The sequence below is a fragment of the Leopardus geoffroyi genome, chromosome A1, assembly GCF_018350155.1.
Source record: "Leopardus geoffroyi isolate Oge1 chromosome A1, O.geoffroyi_Oge1_pat1.0, whole genome shotgun sequence".
Lineage (NCBI taxonomy): Eukaryota > Metazoa > Chordata > Mammalia > Carnivora > Felidae > Leopardus > Leopardus geoffroyi.
Window position 1 is genome coordinate 141311049 of NC_059326.1, and position 23173 is coordinate 141334221.

The window sequence follows — 23173 nt, forward strand, 5'->3', positions numbered from 1 at the left end:
GGAGGGAGAATGCTTGTTTTTCACTAAAGAAGAAACAAATTACAGCATGAGAACAAAGAAGCACTCTAAATACACTGGAAGGAAAGGATTGTATAATTTGGACTGTGACTCTTCAGTGTCTAGAAGCAGGACACAAGGTTGCATGCCAACGTTGGAAGGCAAAAAAGGGGGATTGGGCTGTAGGTATGAGATGGTGGGATGAGAAGGTTCTCTTCAGGGTTTGTTGTCTGAAATGGCCACCACTTAGGATGAAAGACCTCGAAGAAAAAAAGTTGTTTGTACAAGCTACAACCCTTGAAATCCTTGCAGTATCTAAATTGTGGTGTTTGCTTAATGCCATCATTAGCTTCTGAGAGACTAAGACCTTTATTTAGGGCCTAGGACCTACTGCACTTGGCTCCATTGTGGCAGCTCTCACAGAGTCTGCAGCAAAGTTGCTGACAAGCTGGCCACAGAGACTGGGGAGTTTAGGTCTCCCCCAGGCAAGCCTGGCCCGGGGAGGTTTGAAATACTGTCTTCTAAAGCCATATTGGTACAGGAGGAAATCCTGGCTCCATAGTTTTACCCCAACCAAAGACTCTTCCTTCCCCGCTATACCTTGGGTCTGTTGTTGGGAGCTGTGTCACTTCACTTGGATTCCCACTGTGGGCTGTGGGCCAAGGAAAGGAAAGAAATTATCCTCATTGGTTCCTTACCACTTCATTATCCTCATGGGATATATGGGGTCTCAAGGAGAATGAGTGAGGGGAATCAAGATGTACACTCAGCCTTCTTTGCCCCCTTGTTTGTATTTTGTCTTGTGGGCACTGTGAGGTCTTAATAGGGTGTTAGAGTCTCAGACATGGATACCAGGAGATACCAGGCCATGTGCATATTCCCCAAGGCTGACTCATTCCATGGACCCAGAGGAGAAATACTAATTTTTTTCTAGTCACATATTAAAAATACTTACTGATCCTTGACAAATAATGATTTGCTGTGGCTTGTTATTTTTTACCCTTTCTCCCCTATTTTTTAAATAATATATTTTTTACAGATAGAGAATAATAATAAAATGAATGCTGAGTTTGTGCAACACAGCTGATGAAATAGAATGTTGTTGCTACCTTCAGACTCTTGTGTGCCACCATACCCCCGCCCCCATTCCAATCTGTCACTTAGAGAAGGTAGAATCTAGAGTTCCATGGTAGAAAAGAGAGGACTGCGCTTTCCTATAGGGAAGGCATGAGCTGTAGGTAATGCCACCAGCAAGCACCGGGATTTCTCTTCTTGTTCTCCACCTGCCCCTCCACCCATTTTATTTATCTTTTATTCCATTTTCCTTCCCTGTTTCCCAACATAGCATGTCTTTGTCATGCTATGAGCAGACATTCATTGTACTCAGATTGTTCTGAGACCTAACTATAGGCTCAGTATAGGAAACCTTCCATGAAATGAGGGACAATACCCTCAGTTTTTTTTTTTCTCTTTTTCCCTTCTACCTTGGCATTCTTAATGACCCTTCTTTTCCATTTGGTTATGGGGTGCTGCAGTCTATAGTGCCAGTTGACTTCCTCACATTGCAAGTTGGACCCAGCCAGGTCTTGGGGTGGGTGTTGTATTTCCAGAAAGTTTGGGGGGAAACATAAAGGATAGTCTCTGGGATGAGCAATGCACGCACCTTGTCCCATCCATGTGTTTCAGCTTTCGAGGCCAGCCCAGCTTTGGAGATGGCCACTCATGTGTGCTGTGGTCATGCTTTCAGGCACACTGCTGGAGTTTTCTCTCCTGTTGGTGTTCTTTTTGCATCTGGAAGGCAGATGTGGGAGTCTGGGTCCTCGAAGGCAGGTGCATCCCATGGACACATGCTGGTCAGGAAGCCACTCTTAATGCAAACTCCATGGTTGCCTCGCTGCTCTCTCTCCATGTTTCAGTGTGAGGAACCCTGGTTTGTATCTGGTGAGTGACTGCGTTTTCTGCTTTGCTGCAGATCAGGCGACCATGAAGAGGCCTCGGTCCTCCCGCTCCTGCATGCAGGCTTCAATAGGGTATGTATGTAGGAGGTGAATCAGCACCCCTGTCCGGTACTGATGCTTCATCCTTGGTTCTCACCTAATAGCACAGCCACAGATAATCTTTAAGGGAACTGAGCTCCAGGACCTTGAGGGAAAGGACGTAGCTGTTCTCACAGGACAGTAATAAGCGACTGCTACTCAAGCTTTTTCTCTCATAACTTCATGTGTCATAGTCATAGAAATGTAATGACCTAAAGGCACATCTTATCAACAGGTCAAAATTGTGTAGTCCCAAAGTAACCTCACTTAAATGAGTCCAGTCAGTGAGACTCAGTCTTTGTATGTGAATGTTATACGGTATATGGTTAAAGTCCACCAAATTGGCACCTAGGGTTCTGTGTGCCTCAGGGCCCAGCCAGAGCTTATACCCTAGGGACAGACCCATGATGGCTTTCACATCTGTCAAGTCGTGGTTTAAGCCATCCGTGTCAGCAAAGAAAAGTTACTTGAGTCACAACTACATGAATAACACTAATGTTCAATGTAAAGCTTGAGATGGATTACTCCACTGGCTATGACACCAAGAGAGAGACGCAGGTTGTTCCTGACTTAATTCCTCACGAGAACGACAACTGTTCAAGAACAAGAGACTGCTGAGAGGATCCTAGGACATGGAGGTGAGGCTGAAGCACCCCTGCATCACAGGTGCAGTGTGATCACCCCTGCTGTGTCAGCAGGCCAGGTAGGAAAAGCAGTTATCCAGTGACCACGCTGCCCCTCCCCCGGCCAGTGCAGCGTCACCCGGAGAAGTCTTCCCTCGTACTGAAGTGGAAAGGGAGCCCAGGGGTGACTACCAGCTCCCCGACCCCAGTGTTATGGGTTACTCTGTGGGAGCCCGTACTCTGATCTTGCAGTATGGGGAATCCAAGGAAGTCTCTGTGGCTCTGCCACTGGAAATGTGACTGAGGTGGGGGGCGGGCGAGGCGGGGCTGGGCAACAACCAGTCCCTGGATCTTGGCAGACTAAGTTCATACTTGCAGTTCCCAAGTAGTAACCCAACCAGTGGTTTTGCTCATCTTCAGGACCCAGTCACAGGTGCAATCTGACCAGGGAACTCTGCAGAGTGCTGATCTACCTGATTTGGATCCTCACAGGAGTTTTTGCTGGCCTTATAGCTGGTTTGCCCATCCTCTGTGGAGAGTGTCTTAAGGCCCTGTCTGACCAGAAAGACTGGCAACAACTCCTGGATGCAGTACAACCCCAGGGGCTCTTGAGGGAGGGGTATGCAGAGCTGATTGTCCCCAGAGTAGAGGCCGTACTGGGCATGCAATATTTCTGAGCTATCTGCTATTCAAAGGCAGATTAATTCATAGCCCAGGCTGAGGTTAGCTCCTAGCCTCTCCCAACCTGCAGAGCCAGTTTGGGAAATTGAGAGTAGCCTGGAGTGACCCCTCCCCTTCTTGCCCAGGCACGGAAGCTACACTGGCTGTGGAGAGTGTCTTCCAGCCCCTTCTGCCCAGAAGGGCTGGGGATAACTCCTGGATGCCACCCAACAACACTGGAGCCGACAGGCTGGGCAAGGAAGAACTGATGGTTTGCATAACAAAGCCAATGGCACTATTCCATCAGGACGCTTGGCAAACAGGCCCCCTAGAGTTAAGACAAAGACTTTTACTAGCTTTAGAGCTGCTTCTCCCGCTGCAGGCAGGAAATGTAATTCGTAGCCCCACTCATCACTGAACACAACGTTTAGCCTCTCCAGCCAGGGAACCGAACCACAGCACACAGAAAGCTGCATAGCCCTCTCAGCAGCCCTGCCTACAGAGGTGCTTGAACAGACTGTACAGCCTGTCTTCAGAACACAACTGGTGGCCTCACCTGACCAGGAAATTCAGTGCACATTCTGGCCTAATTTGGGTCCCTAAAAAAACAAGCAGTACAGGCCTGGGATCCCATCCTGCTGCCCTGCCAGGGCAGGGCCGGGAAGGTCGTTCCCAGACTCATCTACTACTGAATACGGTACACAGGTCTGACCATCTGGTAAGTCTGACCAGAAACTTCAGTCAACTGTAGAACCCATCCTGTAGCTTCGCCTGGTTAGGGAGCCAAGCCAGTAGCACACTGCTTCATCCCTGTCATGAGAGTCTGACACTTGCCTTGCCCTGAAATAGATCATAATAGCAGGCCCTACCTGATCAAGGTCATTACCAGGAATCACACCCAGAAACCCAGACTGAGCTGACTGATGAAGTCTCTGCCAAAGCAAACCTATAAAGTCTGTAAGATGAGCCCAGGTACTCAGATGCACAGACACCGACAGAAGGAGTCAAGGATCGTGAAAAATCAGGTAACTATGACAACACCAAAGGAAACTAATAAAGCTTCGATAACTGATCCTAAAGAAATGGAGATCCGTGAAGTGTTAGAGAATTCAGAATAATCATCTCAAGGAAGTTGAATAAACCACAAGAAAGCACAGACAAATAATGAAATTAGGAAAACAGTGCAAGAACAAAACGAGAAGTTTGACAAGGAAATAGCAGCCATCAAAAAAAAAAAAAGGCAAAGCAAAAATCATAGAATTGAAAAATACAATAACTGAATTAAAGAACTTAGTAGAGAGTTTAAGAAGTAGACTTGACCATGTTGAAGAAAGAATCTGGGACCTGGAAAGAATCTGTGACCATCGGAAATAACCCAGTTAGAGGAATAAAAAGAAAAAACAGAATGAAAAAGAGTGAAGAAAGCCTAAGGTAATGATGGGACACAATGGGGGGAAAAAAGCCCAATACTTATAATACTCTCACTATGGGTATTTGCAGAAGAAGAAGAAGGACAGAAAGTACATTTAAAGTAATAATGGCTAAAAACTTCTGGACCTGGGGAGAGAAATGGACATCCAGATCCATGGGGCCCAGAGGGCCCCAAATAGGTTGAACCCACATATGTAATGGTGCTTTGCTACCCTGGGTTAAAAAAACAATCCTTGTCATAGAGCACAGAGAAGCGGGAATGTGTGATGTGGTTTTGTGCTTTGGTATGCCTCGGTGTGCAGGAGCAGTTCTCTATAAAATACTCAAGGTAGCATAGTGGTTCACCTGTGTAATAGAAATATTTCTATTTAGCACTGTAACTCTCCTGACAGCATTGTCCATCAACTCCTCTATCAAAGGCTGGCATTGGGAGTCATGTCTTAATGAGAATGCCTAGGACAGTGCTTCTGAGTCCAGGAATGGAGAGTTGCAAAAGGAAATTGCCAAGCCATGTGGCTGAGACTTCCTTTCCTAGGCACTTCCTAAGAAATGATGTAGTCATTTGCAGCTTTCGTAGGTCTTACATTAAATGGTGATCCCCGTCCCAGCCTTGTTCTTCGCCTGTGAGGCAGGATCTCTGGGAGTGTGAGGAAGCAGGTTTTCTGCACTATCTGGGAGCTGACAGAATAGTGTGACACACTGTAGGTTCTGTCAGTGAGGATCTACATAGGTGTTGTTAACCATCCTTCAGGAATATTCTGCTTGTAATTCAGTGAGCCTACCTCTAACTGGTTTAGAGATTGTCTGGAGGGCTGAGATTACCCATTATATCCAGGAGGAACACCTGACCCTCTTTGGGTACAAATGCCACTAAATAAATTGAGGAGGTAAAGTTCACAGTTTCCTTTTTACTCCTTTGGTAACCTGTCCGTGCTGCTCTAGTAGGTTTCATTTCCCTTTGTTGGGCTGTGGTGCTGCTCTTGGCAGTCAGCCATTGTGGATAACACTCTTCAAGGGAGCATGAAAGATAGTACCTGTCAGGGACCACCTGGCAATCTTTAATGCTGAGTCTGATCAAAGCCATTTACCAGCTAGGTCAGGGACCTCCCCCCCCCCCCCACCCCGCCCCAGATAGCTTGAGCTCTCCTGTGAGAAGCATGCCAAACCTACTGAGGCTTTACCTCCTAGGTTACTGTGGCTCAAGATCAGCTGAAGCTCTCCAGGTGGCTAGTCTCCTTTTTTGGGTAAAATCTTGTCTTTGGCAGCTTTCTCCCCAAGCACCCTTCCAAATATGCTGGCTATTCTTGAGTTTGTTTCTCATCTCTGGGTTGTTTTGACTGTATTAAATCATCTGCTAAAACTCTGGTCTGTGTTGCTAGCTAATTGGCCAATGCATCAGTCTGTAGGTCCCTGAGTGGGGATCCAGGAACAAATTGTGCCATCAGATATTCCACAACAGCTCTCCATGAAGCTTTGGTAGCTGTGTTTAAGTGGCTCACTGCATGGTACTCAGTCCATTCGGAGCCTTTTACAAACCAATATCTTAATTAGCAAAGGGCAATAGCAGCTGCATTTATATCAACCTTTGCGTGCCCCTTTTCTGTTTGAAATGACACTTACTTGCTCAACAGGTGTTCGTGAAGCACTTACTGTATGAAATACAATGGGGTAGGCCTGCTGTGAGTACAGCAGTTGGATGCGCTGGGGAGGCTTCCTGTGGAGGAGCAAGTGGAGAGCTAAGATGGACTCTTAGGCTCCATTTGAGGGAATTTACTTAATCCTCATCTACACATAAGAAATTTAATATTTTCTCCATTTTTGCAGAGGAGGAAGCAGGCTCAGAATGCCTAAATAGTTTGCAAGAGCTCATAGTCATGACAAAGTTAAGGAGGAACAATGTGTTATTTAACTCCAAACTCCACGTTGGGTCCACCAAAGTAGTAGTTCCCAAACTACTCTGTGACGCACTAGTGTTCCAAAAGTTCTTAATAGGTGTTCCACGAAAAAAGGCTTCCGTGGTCAAATAAGCTTGGGAAATCAGTGAGAACTGTTCCTCCTCTTCCCACCCCTGGAAATGCACAATGCATGCTAGGAATATTGCACATGAGCATATTGAATGCTCTGAGAAGTTCTGTCTTAAAGAAACATTCTAAATTTCTGAATGTGGGGCCCACGAATCTACATTTTTAGAAGAATGCATGGTGATTCCTAGCATATTGAAGTTTGAAGTTCACTACTTTTGATCCACTCACATTATTTCAGTAATAGGAGTTGACATAGCCTAGAAAACCACCAAAGAGTAGAATCTTCTACCTTCGGTCTATAGAAGAGTCATTAAGTGCCAAACAAGGGGTGTGCAAAACAAGGGCTCCAGTGTTTAGAAACCATCACCTGTAGAAAGCTCTTTTTCACTACAATGGAAGTTCTTAGAACTAAAGAAAATAAGATCTCAGTAAGTTAGTACTTAAATGAAAGTGAAAATAAAGTATGATTTTACAGACTGTATTTAAAGTATTACACACACACACACACACACACACACACACACACAGGCATTGGAGCTTAAGGGAGATAAACCAAACATAATGATATCTCCAGCTTATAACATTGTTAGTGACTTGGGGTTTTTTCCTCCATGACTTTCTTTACACATTTTTAAATTAATGTGTATAACTTTATAATTAAAAACAGACAATAAAATTTATTTTTTTTTTTAATTTTTTTTCAACGTTTATTTATTTTTGGGACAGAGAGAGACAGAGCATGAATGGGGGAGGGGCAGAGAGAGAGGGAGACACAGAATCGGAAACAGGCTCCAGGCTCTGAGCCATCAGCCCAGAGCCCGACGCGGGGCTCAAACTCATGGACCGCGAGATCGTGACCTGGCTGAAGTCGGACGCTTAACCGACTGCGCCACCCAGGCGCCCCGACAATAAAATTTATTAAAATTGGTGTCTTTAAAAAAAATCTGCCCAACTGTTGATTGTAACACTTTTGAAACTGATTTTTGTCACAGATCCTTTTTAGTATCTTAGAAAGCATCTGCTCACAATGCTCAGAGCTTGTCTACAGGCTTTTACATAATCTCTACCCATCCAGAAGCTCAGCCTGAGCCTAACCATGTTTAACTTTGCAGAAAAAGAGAAAGTATTTCCCTTCTGTGTGTTTGTGTTCTGTGTTCATGCCCCCCCCCCCTTTTCATTACCCTCTACCAGCTTCCCCCTGGAGTAGTGGGAACCAGAAGTATTCCCCAGGGAGAAGCCATCCATGCTAGATGCATGGTGTGTGTGTGTGTGTGTGTGTGTGTGTGTGTGTGTGTGTGTGTGAGAGAGAGGAGAGTGCATTTGGCAACCAGAAGATGAGGAAGTTAGCAAAGAAGGGTCTCTTCCCTTGAAAATGACCATACATACTGTGGCACATAGTATGAGTGTCCAGTGTGGGGTCTGAAAAGACTTTTCTTAGTGCAAAATAAAGCCAAAATGTTTCAGTAATTAACAAGGGGGGAGATGCTGTCTCTGCCCTTGTATGTTTATTTTCCTGTGAGTATTTGTGATGAAGTTTTTCCCCACCTTTGTTACCAGGGGAGTTAAGCATACAGTATTACCTTATCGGTTGTTTCTCATACATTTAAACAAGCATTTCAAAGAGTTTGACAACTGTTTTTTGTTTCATTTCAATTTCTCAAGTTGTCTTATATAACAGAGTTACCTGGGGTGGGAAAAACTAAGTTCCTTTATTTGACTCCTTAAGAAGTCATTGTATGTCTTACATATATTATCTTTGTTTTCTTTTCAGAGATTTATGGAGAATAGCAGCATAATTGCTTGCTATAATGAACTGATTCAAATAGAACACGGGGAAGTTCGCTCACAGTTCAAACTACGGTATGTAGCAAAAATAAGAAGGAACACAAGGTTAACAATGTTGCACAAAAGCTTCTGTCATCAGACTGATGTTCACAGGTTCCTAGCTGAATGCCAGGGATTTTGAAACTGTTAGACAGGTAATGGTAGCTGGTAAATGGCAGAATCCAAACTAGGAGCCCTTTGCTCAATGAAATAAATTAGAAAACATTTCTTTCTTTGACAGTATTTTCCACTAATTAAAGCAGTTTTAAAATTATAGTCTAGGAAAAGTAATGTTTAATTTTCATACAATTAAATTGAGATTAAGAGTAGCCTTTGAGGATTACCTTCTATTTACTACTCTTTTAACATTTATAAGTTCTTGCTTGGATTGTTAAGAACAGGAGCAAACCCATGGTATATCTATTATGCCAGCCATAATAATTGCTATGTAACCATGATAGCAATTTCATGAGGTTTGTTTGTGACCTCAGTATGCATGAAGTGTGTTCAAGAAACTTACTTTAAGTCTCCTTAAAGGCAAATAGTGCTTTAAAAGCAGGCTTTTCATAATGTTCACTTCTGAGATGGAATTGTCTAGACGTCTGTCTGCTGGAAAGATGTTCTGCTTCCGGGACATCTTGGGAAATCAGGGCCCTAGCTCATGCCTGGTTTTGTGGAGGTTCCCCTCTAGCACATCAGACCTTGATTTCTTCAACCTATCCCCCTCAAGTAGGAGAGAAGGGCAGAGAGGAGGCTCTTGCCAGCCTATAGCTCCTGGGAGTCCAGCCCTTAACGGCTCCAGGCTTTTGGATGCCAGAAGGTCCCTGGCATGGTTTCTCTCTGTGGCCAACCCAGAGGTCATGACGGTTTCAGGCTTAGTGAAAAATAAGTAAGATAGCATCTCATCGTAATGATTATGCTTATCTTGATTACTTAATTGGCATTCAAAGTGGACAAAACCCTGTGTAAACTTAATTTTTCTCTGCCATCCTTGGAAGTAAAATGGATTGGCATAAACCCATAAAGGCAGGTTTTTCTGGGGTTTGTTTACCCTGGTCAGGGAAGTCACTTTTTGGTGGACAGAGAGCTTTAAGAAATAGTGTGGGGAGAAACAGTCACTTCCTTAGGCAGGGAAATATTTTTTCAAAAAGTCAAACTAATGGAAATTCTGATATTTTAGAAGTCTTCAGTGAGGAATACTGGTAACGGTTTTTGAATATATAAGTGAAATCCCTAGGTTTCTTTGTGTCCGTGTATTTATTAACTTCAGAGAACTTAAGAGACGTTTTCAAGAAAACCACACTGCCTTGACTTCAGCAATTTATGATGTTTATTGTACGTTGTTTTTATTTTGGGATCTCTACTCTTTTTAATTAAGGATAAAATGACTGTACTTTTATTTTTTTTAATGTTTATTTACTTATTTTGAGAGAGAGAGAGAGAGAGAGAGAGAATGAGTGGGTTTGGGGCAAAGAAAGAGAGAGAGAATCCTGAGCAGACTCCAAGCTCAGCACAGAGCCTGACCTGGGCTTGATCCCATCCATGACCATGAGATTGTGAACTGCGCTGAAATCAAGAGTGGGATGCTTAATCGACCAAGACACCGAGGTGCCCCCAAAAGTCTGTACGTTTAGATTTTTTCATGATAGATGGAAAAAGAGGGATGTCGTTGTGTTTCAGTTCTTTAACTGCGTATGATCCACAACAAGAATGAACAGCAGACCCCTTGTTGCTTTGATAGCTAATTCCTTCATTTTAATGAACTGATTTTAAATAACTGAGGTTTGAGGTTTCTTAGGCAACATTTAAGTGTGATGGCACATGTAGGATGTCAGAAGGTGAGGATGCCTGGTGGCTCAGTTGGTTAAACATCTAACTCTTGATTTTGGCTCTAGTCGTGATCCCAGGGTTGTAGGATTGAGCCCCGTGTTGGGCTCTGTGCAGAGTGTGGAGGCTGCTTCAGGTTGTCTCTCTCCCTCTCCCTCTGCCCCTCCCCAACTCACGTGTGCACACGTGCTCTCTCGCTCTCTCTCTCTTAAAAAAAGAAGCCTCATTCATTGTCAGCAGGGCAAAGGCAGGTCTGGCAATGTGAAATAAACATTCTCAGCCAGCACGAGGGTTAAAAGAATGGGCTTGAAGTTACTGTGCTGATAAAATTTGCTTAGAGCCAGGGCACTGAACACTTCTGAGGGTCTCATCACATTCTGAACTTAGCACGTTTCTAAGTACATAAGCCTGCATAAGTCCCATAACTTCTCACCCCTCACTGACTGGAGCTGGTTGGAGGAGTCGAGCCCATTGTGGAGGTCATAATGAGAAAGCTCAAGTTCTTAATGCATGCAGATCAGTGTGAAGTTGTTAAATGGAGTTGACTCAGGCAAGCAGTGGTGTCCGAAAGGTAGGTTTGCCTAGGGTGCAGATCCCTTTCCACAGCAGCTTAAGGTAAAGAGCCTCTGGTAAAGACTGGTAAAGAGCCTCTCTTCCTGGTCATGAGCACCCAGCAAGAGAGCAGCCCCAGCTGTGGGGAAAAGAAAGCAAGAGTTCTCCACAGAAGGCCAGAGAAGGACCATGTGGTCAGTTTCTTCCATTGGTTTTTGGCTAGTTCTGCCTCAAGCATCTCCAACTTCCTTCCTTTTCTGGAGGAGAAGGGTGTGTGTACATGGTTTGACTCTTCCTGGGTACCCTATATCTGGGCCTAGCAGTCAGGGGTTGGTGACCCATTCCATGGTCTCCCCAGCTCCATCCATATTCAGGGACATCTAAAGACTCCACCTGGACTTCAGAGTCAGGCAGGCAACTCTGTCACTTGCTGCAGATGGGGAAAATGAGGCTCTTTATTATACAATGCCAGAATAATTATAGTCTAATTATATAATACTTTTCTCTGCAATTCCGCCCCCAGCTGCAGCTAAATATGTGACATTACTAGCATTCTGCAAGGACAGTCTGTACTCTAAGGAGGATGTCAAATGTTGAAGGTAGACGCTCTTGTCCAGGTCCTGGTGTATGGTAACCATATGTAGCCAAGAAAACCGAAGGATCATGTGATCAAAGAAAAAATATTTAATTTTAAAATTCCGTTATAAAGAATAACTTCTAAAGAGAGGAGATAAATCACATCTCTGTATGCTTGATGAGTTTACTTTATTAAACAGTACTATTGTTTAGGGGACAAATGAAATGGAGACTGTTTAGGGAAATATAGGGTAAATGGTGATCACTTCTCTTCCAATGTTCTTATGCCTCTTTATCATGAAAAGAACTGTGTTATCCGAAATACAGATAGGATTTAGCTGCTTACCGGGAGATTAAACTGGTAAGTTTATACTAATGCAGCCGTGTTTCTCTTACCTAGGACTTAGACCCAAATCATCATGTTCACTTGATTCCAAGTCTAAAGAGAATAGCGGTCCTCCATTTCAGGAGTCAAAGTCTCTGATGGACAAAACTTGAGTTCCGTGGAATACCACACTTCTCGGTATCAACAGACATTTATAGAGCACTTTATCATGGGCCCTGCGTGACAGGCACTGTCACAGGAGTAGAGTCCAAGCAGTGAAACCTTAATGTAATTGGCTCCCATGGTACGGCTACCCAGTATTGGGGCTCACCAGGAGCAAGTCCATGATGCCCTGGCCACCTGTGCTTCCCTCTCCCTGCCTCCCAGACCCTGCTGGGATGTAGATTTAGGTTCAGATTTAGGTTTCCCTGAAGCCACCACTTGCACAGTCCTGCCTTGTTGCAGGCAGCCTCATTTTGTGTATATATGTGTTTGGAGTAGATTCTGGAATATCCGTGGTAGGAATACAGGAAATAATGCAACCCAACCACTCCTGCCCCAATGGACAGAGGAAAACACTGAGAGCCAGGGAGACTCTTGACATGATCACAGCTACCCAGTATGTTGGTGGCAGTGTTGGGGTCAGATCCCGGCATCTTGCTCTTCAGTCGGATGCACTCACCACCCTGTCACACCACTGTGTTCTTTGTAGACTTGTAGACATGACACTTGGGCCCCTGTAATATTTGCCTTTTCCATCTGGACCTTCAAGGGCTCCTTAAGAAGGTGAGGGGACATGGTTCTGTGGCCCGTACTTCATGGGTTTCCACATCGCGGCTACCTTTCCTTTGTGCTTTTTCCAGTTTTCCAACTTCTCAACCTGAAAGGTACAAAAATTATCTGAGGCACAGTTACGTGGTTCCTAAGAACAGAAAATTAATAAAGTTAAAGCTCTTCTGCATGAAGAGTATTAATAATTAATACACGCTATTAAATTCCCAAACTTTAGGAACATGATTCAAATTGATTACTTCATTTTGCTGCAGGTTTATTTAAATAGAACCATCAGCCAAATTGCTTTAAAGCCTAGTTCTTAACAGTGCAGTCCAGCATGTCACTGGGAGAAAACCATCTGCTGGCCCCATCCAGATCCTTCTACCTTGACTGTTGATGAGAATTTGCTTTGTCCCATTGGGCATTATACTGAAGATTTTATGCTTTGTGGATAATTATACAACGAATGTTTAATAGATGAGTTTTGGACATTTGGAGCTAAGATCTTACATAAAGGCTGCTCTTGAATTGACAAAAACACTAATACTCTGAAGTACCCTTTTAAATGCTTAGGTGAGGCCCACAGGCACGTTAAGAAAACGGGCAAAAGATGAATTTGTCATTTGATAAAATGTGTTATTAGCTTAATTATCTAGCTCTCAAATGTAAGGTTTAGTCCACACAGAATGTGCTTTTCCACGTCTGACTCCTGGGGGACAGGAAATGCTTGCCTCTGCTGCAACATCGGGTTCTGTACGCACATGCCTGGAAAATACTTCTGAGACGACTAGCTGTTGCTTGCCTCTTTGTGGGAGGCAGGGTACTAGTGACTTTGGTAATAATTTAAAAATCTTTTTTTCCCCCTTATTTTAGGTGATCTTGTTTACAAATGCGGCAATGGTATTAAGGCAGTACATGGTTGAAATTAGACTGGTAGAATTTAAATGAGGAAACATACTGTACCCATCTGGAATCTCAGACAAGTTAGACTTACCTTCTCCTCAGCTCGCCCATCACAGTTACTTATTTACCCTTCCACACTGGTACCTTCATCACTGCACCATGGACTAAAATCCTTCACTCCTCATGCAGGTTACCTTGCTATTATTGAATGCAGTTCTTCGTTAGATAGTTCAAGTATTCTCCTGAGAAAAGATAGGTTATGATTTACTTTTCTTTCCACCAATGGCCTTTGAAAGTGTTAGAGAGTAGGGAAATACTGCTCCGAGATCTGACAGGTAATAACAAGTACTATGAGCTGAATTCTTACGTTATCTGAAGCACTTTGAGAAATGCCTCACATAAACTGTTGATTTTTACAGCAACCTATAAAACAGGTGTTATTACTCTCACTTATAGATGAGGTAACTGGGAGCCAGCAAAGATAAAAAATTGCCCGTGGTGCCATAACTGGCAGAATACAGAACCAGACTTCAGCCAGGTTTTTTTTTTTTCCCCTCTTCCTTGTAAATAGTTTAAAACAGGATGGCAAATTTAGATGCCTCCATGAGTGGAAAAAATGAATAACATCTTATAAAACAGTATGTTTTATAAGAAGGAACATGAATCAAGTAAATCTTTTTTTTTTTTTTTATAATGTGTCAGACAGGCCTCACTGGGATTCTTTAAACAGCCAGCACAAATATAAAAGCTCTAGAAACTAGCCACATACTTTCTGTGTTAGATAGTAAATAACTTACCATATTTGGAGTTGCGCTAGATTTAGAAGGTACTTAAAATTCTAAGCAATTGAGAAGTTGAAATATTTCCAGTATTCTACATGTACATTAGAAAGGTCACCAAGAAAAGTGCCTACCTGGAGAGCTGTAGGGTTAACCAGGCAAGAGGAATCTTGCCATATGTGCCTTCCATCGTGCCAGTGGGTGAGGTTGAAAGCAAAGTACCATATAAAGGCTTATTGACCGGAGATTACGAAAGTAAGAAAAGAGGAAAAAGTATTTCTGTGTCTATTGAAAAAGGGCAGACAGAATACCTCAGATTCAGTTTGGGTTTAATTCAGTTCTAATTGTTGGGGACTTGACTCCACCGTGGCCACACTGGGAATGAAACAGAAGAACAGTGTTGACGTAGATCCGGGAGACCTGTAAGATGGCCTGCTGCAACTTCGTTCTCTTGGGTCTGTATTAAGGTTTCATTGAGCACATAGGTGGTTCTTTCCATGATCCGTGAGGATTTTGCTGGATTACAATTCTTCTTTGTGTTATAGTCAGAGAAATGTATGCTGCTGTCAAACAAACTAGCTTACTTTGAAAGGCTAGAGGTTTTTTTCCTTCACAAAGAACATGGCTTTAATGAATTTGGGGGAACTGTTTACTTTGATAAATTAACATATGAAACGCTAATGGTTTTATAGCTTCACTAACATTGATCTTTCGCAACTTTCAGGGCCTGTAATTCAGTGTTTACAGCATTAGACCACTGTCATGAAGCCATAGAAATTACAAGTGATGACCATGTGATTCAGGTACGGAGACACTTTTTGTCTGGAGATGTCAAAACAGAACCTTTCAAGTTGGAGCCATCCTTTTCCAAGGAACTTTCCTATAATCCTCACATTACTGTCTATTTTCTTTGGAGAAAGGGACATCAAAAATATGTAAAGAAAACTGATAGACTGAAATCTAAGAATTAGATATTCACCAGGAATAAAAAAATTATTTTGGATCCAAACCTATGCTTCCTATGACCAAGATAGGGTAAATTCTTTGATAATTTGCGAAGACAGCATTTAAATCATGCCAGAAGTATGTCAAAACTGTAGAGTAAATGCTTATGGGAATGCAATGTTTTCAAAGGTATTCATTTATTTGCCTGCAGTTGGTATTCTAATTAAACAGCAGTCTTGTATGGTAAAGTTGTCTTCCTAAGGAAATGTGTATAGTAGACAAACCTTTGTTGAAATGAAGTCATCTTACTGTATTTGTTGGAAGGTAAGACATTTCTGCTACAACAATAATCTGAAATGTGGACTTCTCCATCGACGGATACTGGCCTGCCTGGAGTTGGTTTGCATAATGGCACTGAGTGTAAGGAACACTTGCTGTCCTCAGTGGAAACCAAAGACAGTGCTCAGGATATGGTGGCCACACAACAGAGCCCCCACTGCACACAGATACACCCTGCTGTCAAACCTAACCAGTAACAGCAGCAGCCCACCCTGCCTTGGCCCCTTCATTAACATGTTCGTAATGTTGTCTCCTTTCCATTCAATGACTCTGTGAAAGAAACACGAGTTCCCCATGATATTGATGGGGGAAACTGAGGCCCAGCAAGGTCAAGGAATTTACCCAAGGAAAGCCCCAGTAATAAGTATTGGAACCAAAATCTATAGCCATGTCTTTCTGATTATAAAGCCTTCCCTCTTGGTTCCATGTTTGGCTGTATTTCCAGAATCTGTTTTTGTGGCTGTTCCTTGCCGTGGGTCTGAAAGCTTCCTCTGGTTGCTGTTAGTGCCCACCTATGCACACACAGGTGTGCATCCTGGACTGCAGAGAAACCAGACATGTTTGCTACCGACCAAGTGAAAATCTCACATCCCCCTCACTTCTGTCCAGACTTGAACAATCCATTCCAAACATGAAACGCACCTGCTTTGCACCCCCCTCTGACAGTGGGCAGCCAGATTGTGATTTCTATAGTGAGGAGAAGGGGCTCCCTGCTCTCCACTTGCCTTCCCCAGTTGTCGTCTGGTGACTCCTTGAACAGGGAGCAGAGTCCTTCATTCTATGGTGAGCATCTGGTGGTTAGAGACCTTGTATCTCTGGTGGGGAGGGGGTGACGTGGGGGTGTCGCCCCCTGCCCACCTTTACTGTGACCAGGAGGAAACAGGCTTCCCCTTTAAAAAAACCTACTGGCAATCTGAATATAAAACTCAAAAACAAGGGGAAAGAAGTTGAATAGAGGATGTGATAGGGAAAAGAGAAATAAAATGACATTTGTGTTAGGGATTTCAAGAGGAGCCCTCATGGACAGGGTATTTCACATATATTCTTACTCATTACCAGAGTCCTTCTCAGGGCATGGCCACTGAGGGGTTTATGCCTCTGTGTGACTATGCATGTTCAGAGGTTAGGTGATGGCCCTTAAATTTAGGAATAATATATACCCATGCATCGATCCATCCATCTCAACTCTTTGCTTTAAAACATTTACATAAAGCTTACCATATTACCAGGCACAGCACTAAGCATTTTACACATTCTCATTTATTTCTTAAAACAACTTTATGAGCCAGGAACTACTGTAGCCATTTTACAGATGAAGAGACTGAGGACCAGAGGGGACAAGTAACTTGCCCACAGTCGTGGAGCTAGTTATTGGCAGAACCAGGATTTGAACTTGAGTGCCTTGGCTCCAGAGTCTATGTTTGAGTACCTGCTGCATTCTGAGGTTACAGGAACCCTAGCATGAGCAAAGGGCCATGACTTGTACCCATATCTGCAACTGAATAGTAAAGGTAGAATAAACACACATGGAAATGGATGAGGATTTGGCCAACAAGGAAAACAATACATATATCACATATTTACTAAACAGTCCTGAGTATCCAGAGATAAATCCAAAGTAGGCTTTTCCTGGAGGATTTTTATGTCTAGTGGGGGAGAGAGATAAATAAAAAGTTGGACTGAGTGCGAGAAGTCACTGGAAGCCTGCACAGGAGAGAGTGGGAGCCTATAGAAGTGGCTCCAGCTCAGAATGGGCATGGGGTCAAGGGCGGCTTGCTAGAGGAGGGGAGGAGATGGGAGGAGGGACAAATCCAACTTGGCAGGGCATGGAGTTGGGGAGGGGCGTTGTGAGGGGAGAGAACACGTAGGCAGAGGCCCACAGATGAGGAGGAAGTACAGGGAGCTCAGCACGCAGGTGTAGGCCCACCTGGTGAGCAGTAGCCTGCTGCCTGGTCCCAGGAGGGTAGTGATAGGAGATCGCTGAAGATAGTGTCACCACCCCAACTCTTCTGTCAGCCTCATAATGCCTCGTGCTCAGGCTCCAGAGCACCCTCCAAACCTCTCCAGCTCCCAAGTTTAATTGTGTTAGTAGGAGGTTTGTTCGCAGGGGAACAGCTCCCCAAGTGTCCCTGCATCACCAGGCTACTTACTACTATCGTCATAGTGGAGTGCAAGAGTGATTATGATTATAGTTTGCAAGAATGTTTCTGAAGAAGCAGATGGATGTACATGATGCCCAAAGAAATCCATGACCTAGGGGCTGTACGGTCACATTTGCCCCATGTTCTTTGTCTTTCTTGTCTCCCTTATTCAGCTTCTCATCTAGTAGATTGTTCTTGGAGAAGAAGTTGGAGGGTGGAGATGGGACCTGGGAGTCAGGCAAGGAAATAGCTCTGAATTCCAGGGCCCTGGGCAGAATTTTAGAAAGAAACCTCTGAGTCTGCTGGCCTCCAGATGTGCCAAGGTGGCCTCTTCTCACACCCACATGTGCCCAGTACTGAAAGGGCTGCCTCCTGCACAACCTGTTTAACTAGATTTATGGTTCAGGTGAGATGGGAAGTGGCCCCAAGCCATAGCATTGGTTAGTAGGCAGTGGCAGTTAGAAAGGAGGCATGAGAGAGCCAATCTCTGCCTTGTAGAGATGTGACTAATAGAAGCCACAGCCTGTTCAACCAATTCATTTTTATTCTAACTCATTTTTATTTTTTGACTGTTTTCTTCTCGGCCGATTGGGGATGAGTAAGGCCCACAAGAGGCTGGCTCTACTAGATGAGGACTTCTTGCTCTTTGTCTGCTAAGGAATTTCTTCCATTGCCCCAGAGAGAACTAGGGCGGTGAATGAATACATTGCTGCTCAGGAGTGAGGCAGTGACTCCAAGGGGCTTATTGAAGTGACAGAGACCAGTCGGCACCCACATCAGAGAGTGCTCATCCAGGGAACTTCTTACTTGATATTCCAACCTGTTCCTCTGTGTCCCAGCAAGCGTTCCTGAGGGCACACAGCATACCCACACTGACCTTTAACCACCTCCTGTTCACAGTACGTCAACCCAGCCTTTGAAAGGATGATGGGCTACCACAAAGGCGAGCTCCTGGGGAAAGAGCTCGCCGAGCTGCCCAAAAGTGATAAGAACCGGGCAGACCTTCTTGACACCATCAACACGTGCATCAAGAAGGGCAAGGTGGGTGCAACAGACAGATTTGCAAACCCCTCCCCAATGCATTTTTGTTTCTGAGTTTTATGTCACGTCTTTAAGATTGGCTCCTTTGATGACATGATAATTAAGTGAAACATCTCTTATGTTGGCAAAATGAGTCAAGTTGGGGGTTAATTTTGGATACAAGTGAATCAAGCACTTACGATGATGTAGAACCTGATGACTTTGTGTAAGGAGAGTTTATCCTTTCCATGAATCTGTCCTCGCTCTCTTTGCTGCAGTATCATTGCTGCCTCTGAGCAGAGTTCTGCCCACAGGGCTGTTGTGTGTTTTTAGTGTGTCCATTGTTTGGGGGACTGGAAGTACATGTATCCGTATTTCCATGTGGGCCCTGTTCTTGGTCACTTTTCCCTTTTTCTGTTCTCTTTCCTGATCATAGTTGAGTAGAGACATGCAACTCACTTCTCCCTGTCATGTCAGTTTGTCCAGCAGCCAAAGAGAGGGCTGTCAGTGAGGCAGGAAGCTTCCCTGAAGCCCTCTCTTCCAGAAGTGGAGTGTGGCTCCGGCAGCTGGAACTCCCTGTGCATTTTCTTTTAAGCATTCAGAATGCTTTCACGTAGTTATGTCTTTCATCTTGCTTTCTCTGATGTGAAATAATGAAATGAGTGCTGTGTTCTTTTAATTGGGGACTGTTTATAGGAATAAAATACGTTTGGGTTGTATATGACAGCCAACGTTAATTTTTAAAAAATAGGGACAGTGAGACTGAAAAGGAATCAGGACATTATCAAGTACTCTAGAAAATTTTGCCAGGGTGGTATTGCCACACGTGTGGTGGCCCAAGAGGCACGCCAGTTAGCTGTCTCGTGTGAGGGAGGGGGCAGAAACAGGCTGAAGAGAAAATTGGGTTCTGGTTTATCTCCTTCCTCTCAGACATGGTAGAGGGACCACCAGGCCCTTGATGAGCTAATTCCCTGGGGTCCAGAGACAGTAAGAATGCTCACACTCTCCTTAACTTCATAGAAACTGCCAGGAGCCAGAGGAATCCCAGAGAAGTCTTGGTAGGATGCCCCGTAGAAAGTAGGAAGACAGGTTTCAAGATAAATTAAGAGACAAGAACTTAGAACCACATTTTCCACTTTGTGTATGTGGCCAGGTTAGTTAGAATCTCTGAGCCTTGGTTTACCCATCTGAAAACTAAGGATGATAATATCAAGCTTACAGGCTGCTGTGAAGATTTGAAGGAAGACCCCATCAGAATCCCTTGACCTGCTGCCGCTTAGACCCATAGGACTGAGAGCGGAGCTCTACCCACTCATCAATTGTCCTAGGACCCTGAGGGGCCATCTTGGAGGCGGACATGTTGGTCTTGGGGTCTTAGTGCAGGGTGACCACGAGCCTTAGGTGATAAGTGTTACAATAGGTACAACGATAAAGCAATGTTTTATGGAATGTAATGAAAGCATGTGGGAACTTTATTGCTCAACTTGATGAGATCCTCTGAAGAAGCAGCCATTAGCCTCAATGGAAGGATTTTAAGAGCTCTCTTTGTCCATGTAGGAGTGGCAGGGGGTTTACTATGCCAGACGGAAATCCGGCGACAGCATCCAGCAGCACGTGAAGATTACCCCAGTGATTGGCCAAGGAGGGTGAGAGCGAACTCTTGAACTCTTTTAATTGAAGGGCTCATGTGGGCATTGGGTTTGCATATTGAAATACCAGTTTAAGCACTAGACCCACTAATACGGTGGGGTTGGGCTGTACATAGCATATACTGTGGACAGACCCATGTGGCTGGCAACAGCCTCCAGACGTGGCTTTCCCTTTCCCTCTCTTCTCTTGCTTATGGGCTTTACAAAACATCTCCCCAGGTGCCCACCTCCGCCTTATCGTCTGTGGTTCCATTATCCTCACTACCCTCTGAAGGAGCTGTGTTTAGGCTTTCCCCTGTCATAACAGCAACAACAAAACAACAAGGCTCTCTGGCTTCAGCCCTGTGCTGGGAGCCACCTTTCTCTCCTTGAGGCACCAGCTCTGTAGTGGTTCTCTTCAGGCTGGCTCGCTGCTTGTTCCACAAGGTGAAGAGAGTCCTGGAGGTCATGGTTACATAGATAAAGGTGTGTTTGGCCAGAATCAGGTGATAAGATTCCATTTAATGTCAGATTATCAGAGAAGGTCAATACACAATTTCTTTTCCTTCTCTCAGTTAAATTTTATGAGAGGGTTTACAAAGCCAAACAGGATCCCTGAACAAGTACGCCCCTGAGGAGCCTCTAGTAAACCACCTTGAAGGTCAACACTAGCTTCATAGCATGGTTTACAAGGGACCCATGCTGTCACGTGATGTTTTGGAAAAAGAAGAGGTAGCAGTTGTCATGCCAGTAACCAGAAGTAGTGAGTCCTGCCTGTGACTCGTAAGACTACCTGAGTACCTTCCAAATTGTTGGGTGGTTGGAAAACAAAACATTCTGTAAAGTCAGCTAAATGTCTTAGGTTGTTTCCTCTCCAATTGTACTTGTTTGATAAGTTTTGAAATTGTTACCCCTCATTTCAGAGACCATCATCTCGTATTTCCTGACATTTGGCTTCCCTCTGGGGCATTGGCAGGCCTGACAAGGGTTTTGAGCACAGAGAGAGGCCTCCCCTGCCACCCCCTGCCCCTTGAGCTGGTGGCCTTGGCATGGCCATTTCCACTAACAGTCTCTGCTCAGAGGCCATGATGGCTGTCACGTTGCTACCATCTCCTCAGAAAACTTAAGCTAAGATTCACTCTGTGTGTGTGACCAGAATTCTTAAGTGACCAAGGCAGAGGAGACACTTTTGCTTGGTAATTTCTGTCAGAATGAATTTTTCTTATCTCTCTGATTTTACAGATAAGTGGGAAGTTCTTTTGTCTAGACGCAGTGTTATTTTTCCCTCACTTGTAGACAGTGCACTATCAAAGGAAATTCTTATTAAAAGTAGGGAAATTTTATCTCTTCCTGTTTACTGAGGCTTATTACAGGATAACCAGTATTTTCTATTCTCTCTTCAGTCCTCCAGAGAAAACTGAATCAAAGAGAGTGAAACAGGAGACTCATTCCTGTTCCTATAAAATCTCACATAGCCCTCTAAGAATTCCTGGCTCCCCTCTCAGTACCAAATCTACCTTGAGCTGATTTTTGTGCAGGGAGCTGTATAGCCTTTTCTGGTCTCCCTTGTGGTAATGAGCAAGACCATAGGCTGTTTTGGGATTCTGTCCATAACCTTGAAATAAGAGGATTTTTCTCTGCCTGAAAAATGCCATCATTGTGATGACCATGCTGTGAAAGAATATGGAACATTAATATAAAAACAGCAGCCATGTAATTTGGTCATTGTCCAAATGAGTCTTTTGCTTTTTATATAAGCTGTAAAATTATTCATGTCAGCGGAACTAAAACCAACTTCTTCTTGAGGAGCGTTTCATCCTATCGCTGGAGATATCTGGGAGACAAGCTTCAGGAGTCAGTTGCAAAATGAAATATCCATTAGGAAAGTGTGTCTGAGCCAACTGTGATTAAAGGGGAAGCCCAGTTTCTGGAGGCATGTGTGGGCTGTGTATGAAAAATGTGTTTTCCGTAGACTAGGTTTTGCTTGAAATTTAAATGTGCCCTAGAATGGACCCTGGGGTTTTGCTTTAAGAAATTCTGTTGATGTTTTCATTTCTGATTTGTTGAATCATCTCCTTTCTGACTCACTAATAACTGATAATTTATGTTATTAGGAAAATTAGGCATTTTGTCTCCCTCAAGAAGCTGTGTTGTACCACTGACAATAATAAGCAGGTATGGTATTCAGTTTCCTTCCTTTTGCTTTGTCAGCTTGACCACATGTTACTGTTCTCTGCTTGTCTTTATCCATATCTTACTGTACTTGCCAATTTAGGAGGTGTATGGCAAAATTAGGCTCCTTTGACAGACAAATAGTAGAAAAAAAAAATTTCCTGCAGGCTTATGTTGCTTTGTTAGTAATATACAGCAGTTATGATTTAGCCTGTGGCTGTGCAACTAAAGACTAATGTATTTCATGAGAGCATAAAATTCTTCTTCTAAATAAAAAAAGTCCCCTTTTTCTATCATAATTTCTTAAATGAATGAAAAGCATGTATGTATTTGAGCATTTCACTCCCACCAATTCATATCAAAAACAATCATTCCAAGTTAGTAAAAATTAGTACTATTAGTACTGTTTATTTTTACCATTACACCATGCAGAACAATACGTTAGAATCTTGTCTTCTGGAATAACAGAATTTTAATAAGTTGCTATATTTAAGAACTCATAAAGGTAGTTTTGTCATAGAGAACAATGCTGATATTGGTAAATTTTCTTTCTTATACTTTTATTATTGGGTTATGTGTATTTTCATTCATCCTTTA

General features: G+C 43.6%; 1 protein-coding gene across 6 annotated transcripts in view; it reads left to right on the forward strand.

Moving 5' to 3' along the window:
• The window catches only part of PDE8B (phosphodiesterase 8B), a 267621-nt gene that overhangs the window by 150732 nt on the left and 93716 nt on the right, over window positions 1-23173 (forward strand). For all 6 annotated transcript variants that reach the window (XM_045496298.1, XM_045496303.1, XM_045496283.1 and 3 more), the window contains exons 5-10: window positions 1970-2027; window positions 8543-8631; window positions 15056-15134; window positions 18657-18797; window positions 20334-20422; window positions 22519-22579. In XM_045496298.1, coding sequence (XP_045352254.1) covers window positions 1970-2027; window positions 8543-8631; window positions 15056-15134; window positions 18657-18797; window positions 20334-20422; window positions 22519-22579 — 517 coding nt within the window. The remainder of the gene's footprint in view (window positions 1-1969; window positions 2028-8542; window positions 8632-15055; window positions 15135-18656; window positions 18798-20333; window positions 20423-22518; window positions 22580-23173) is intronic.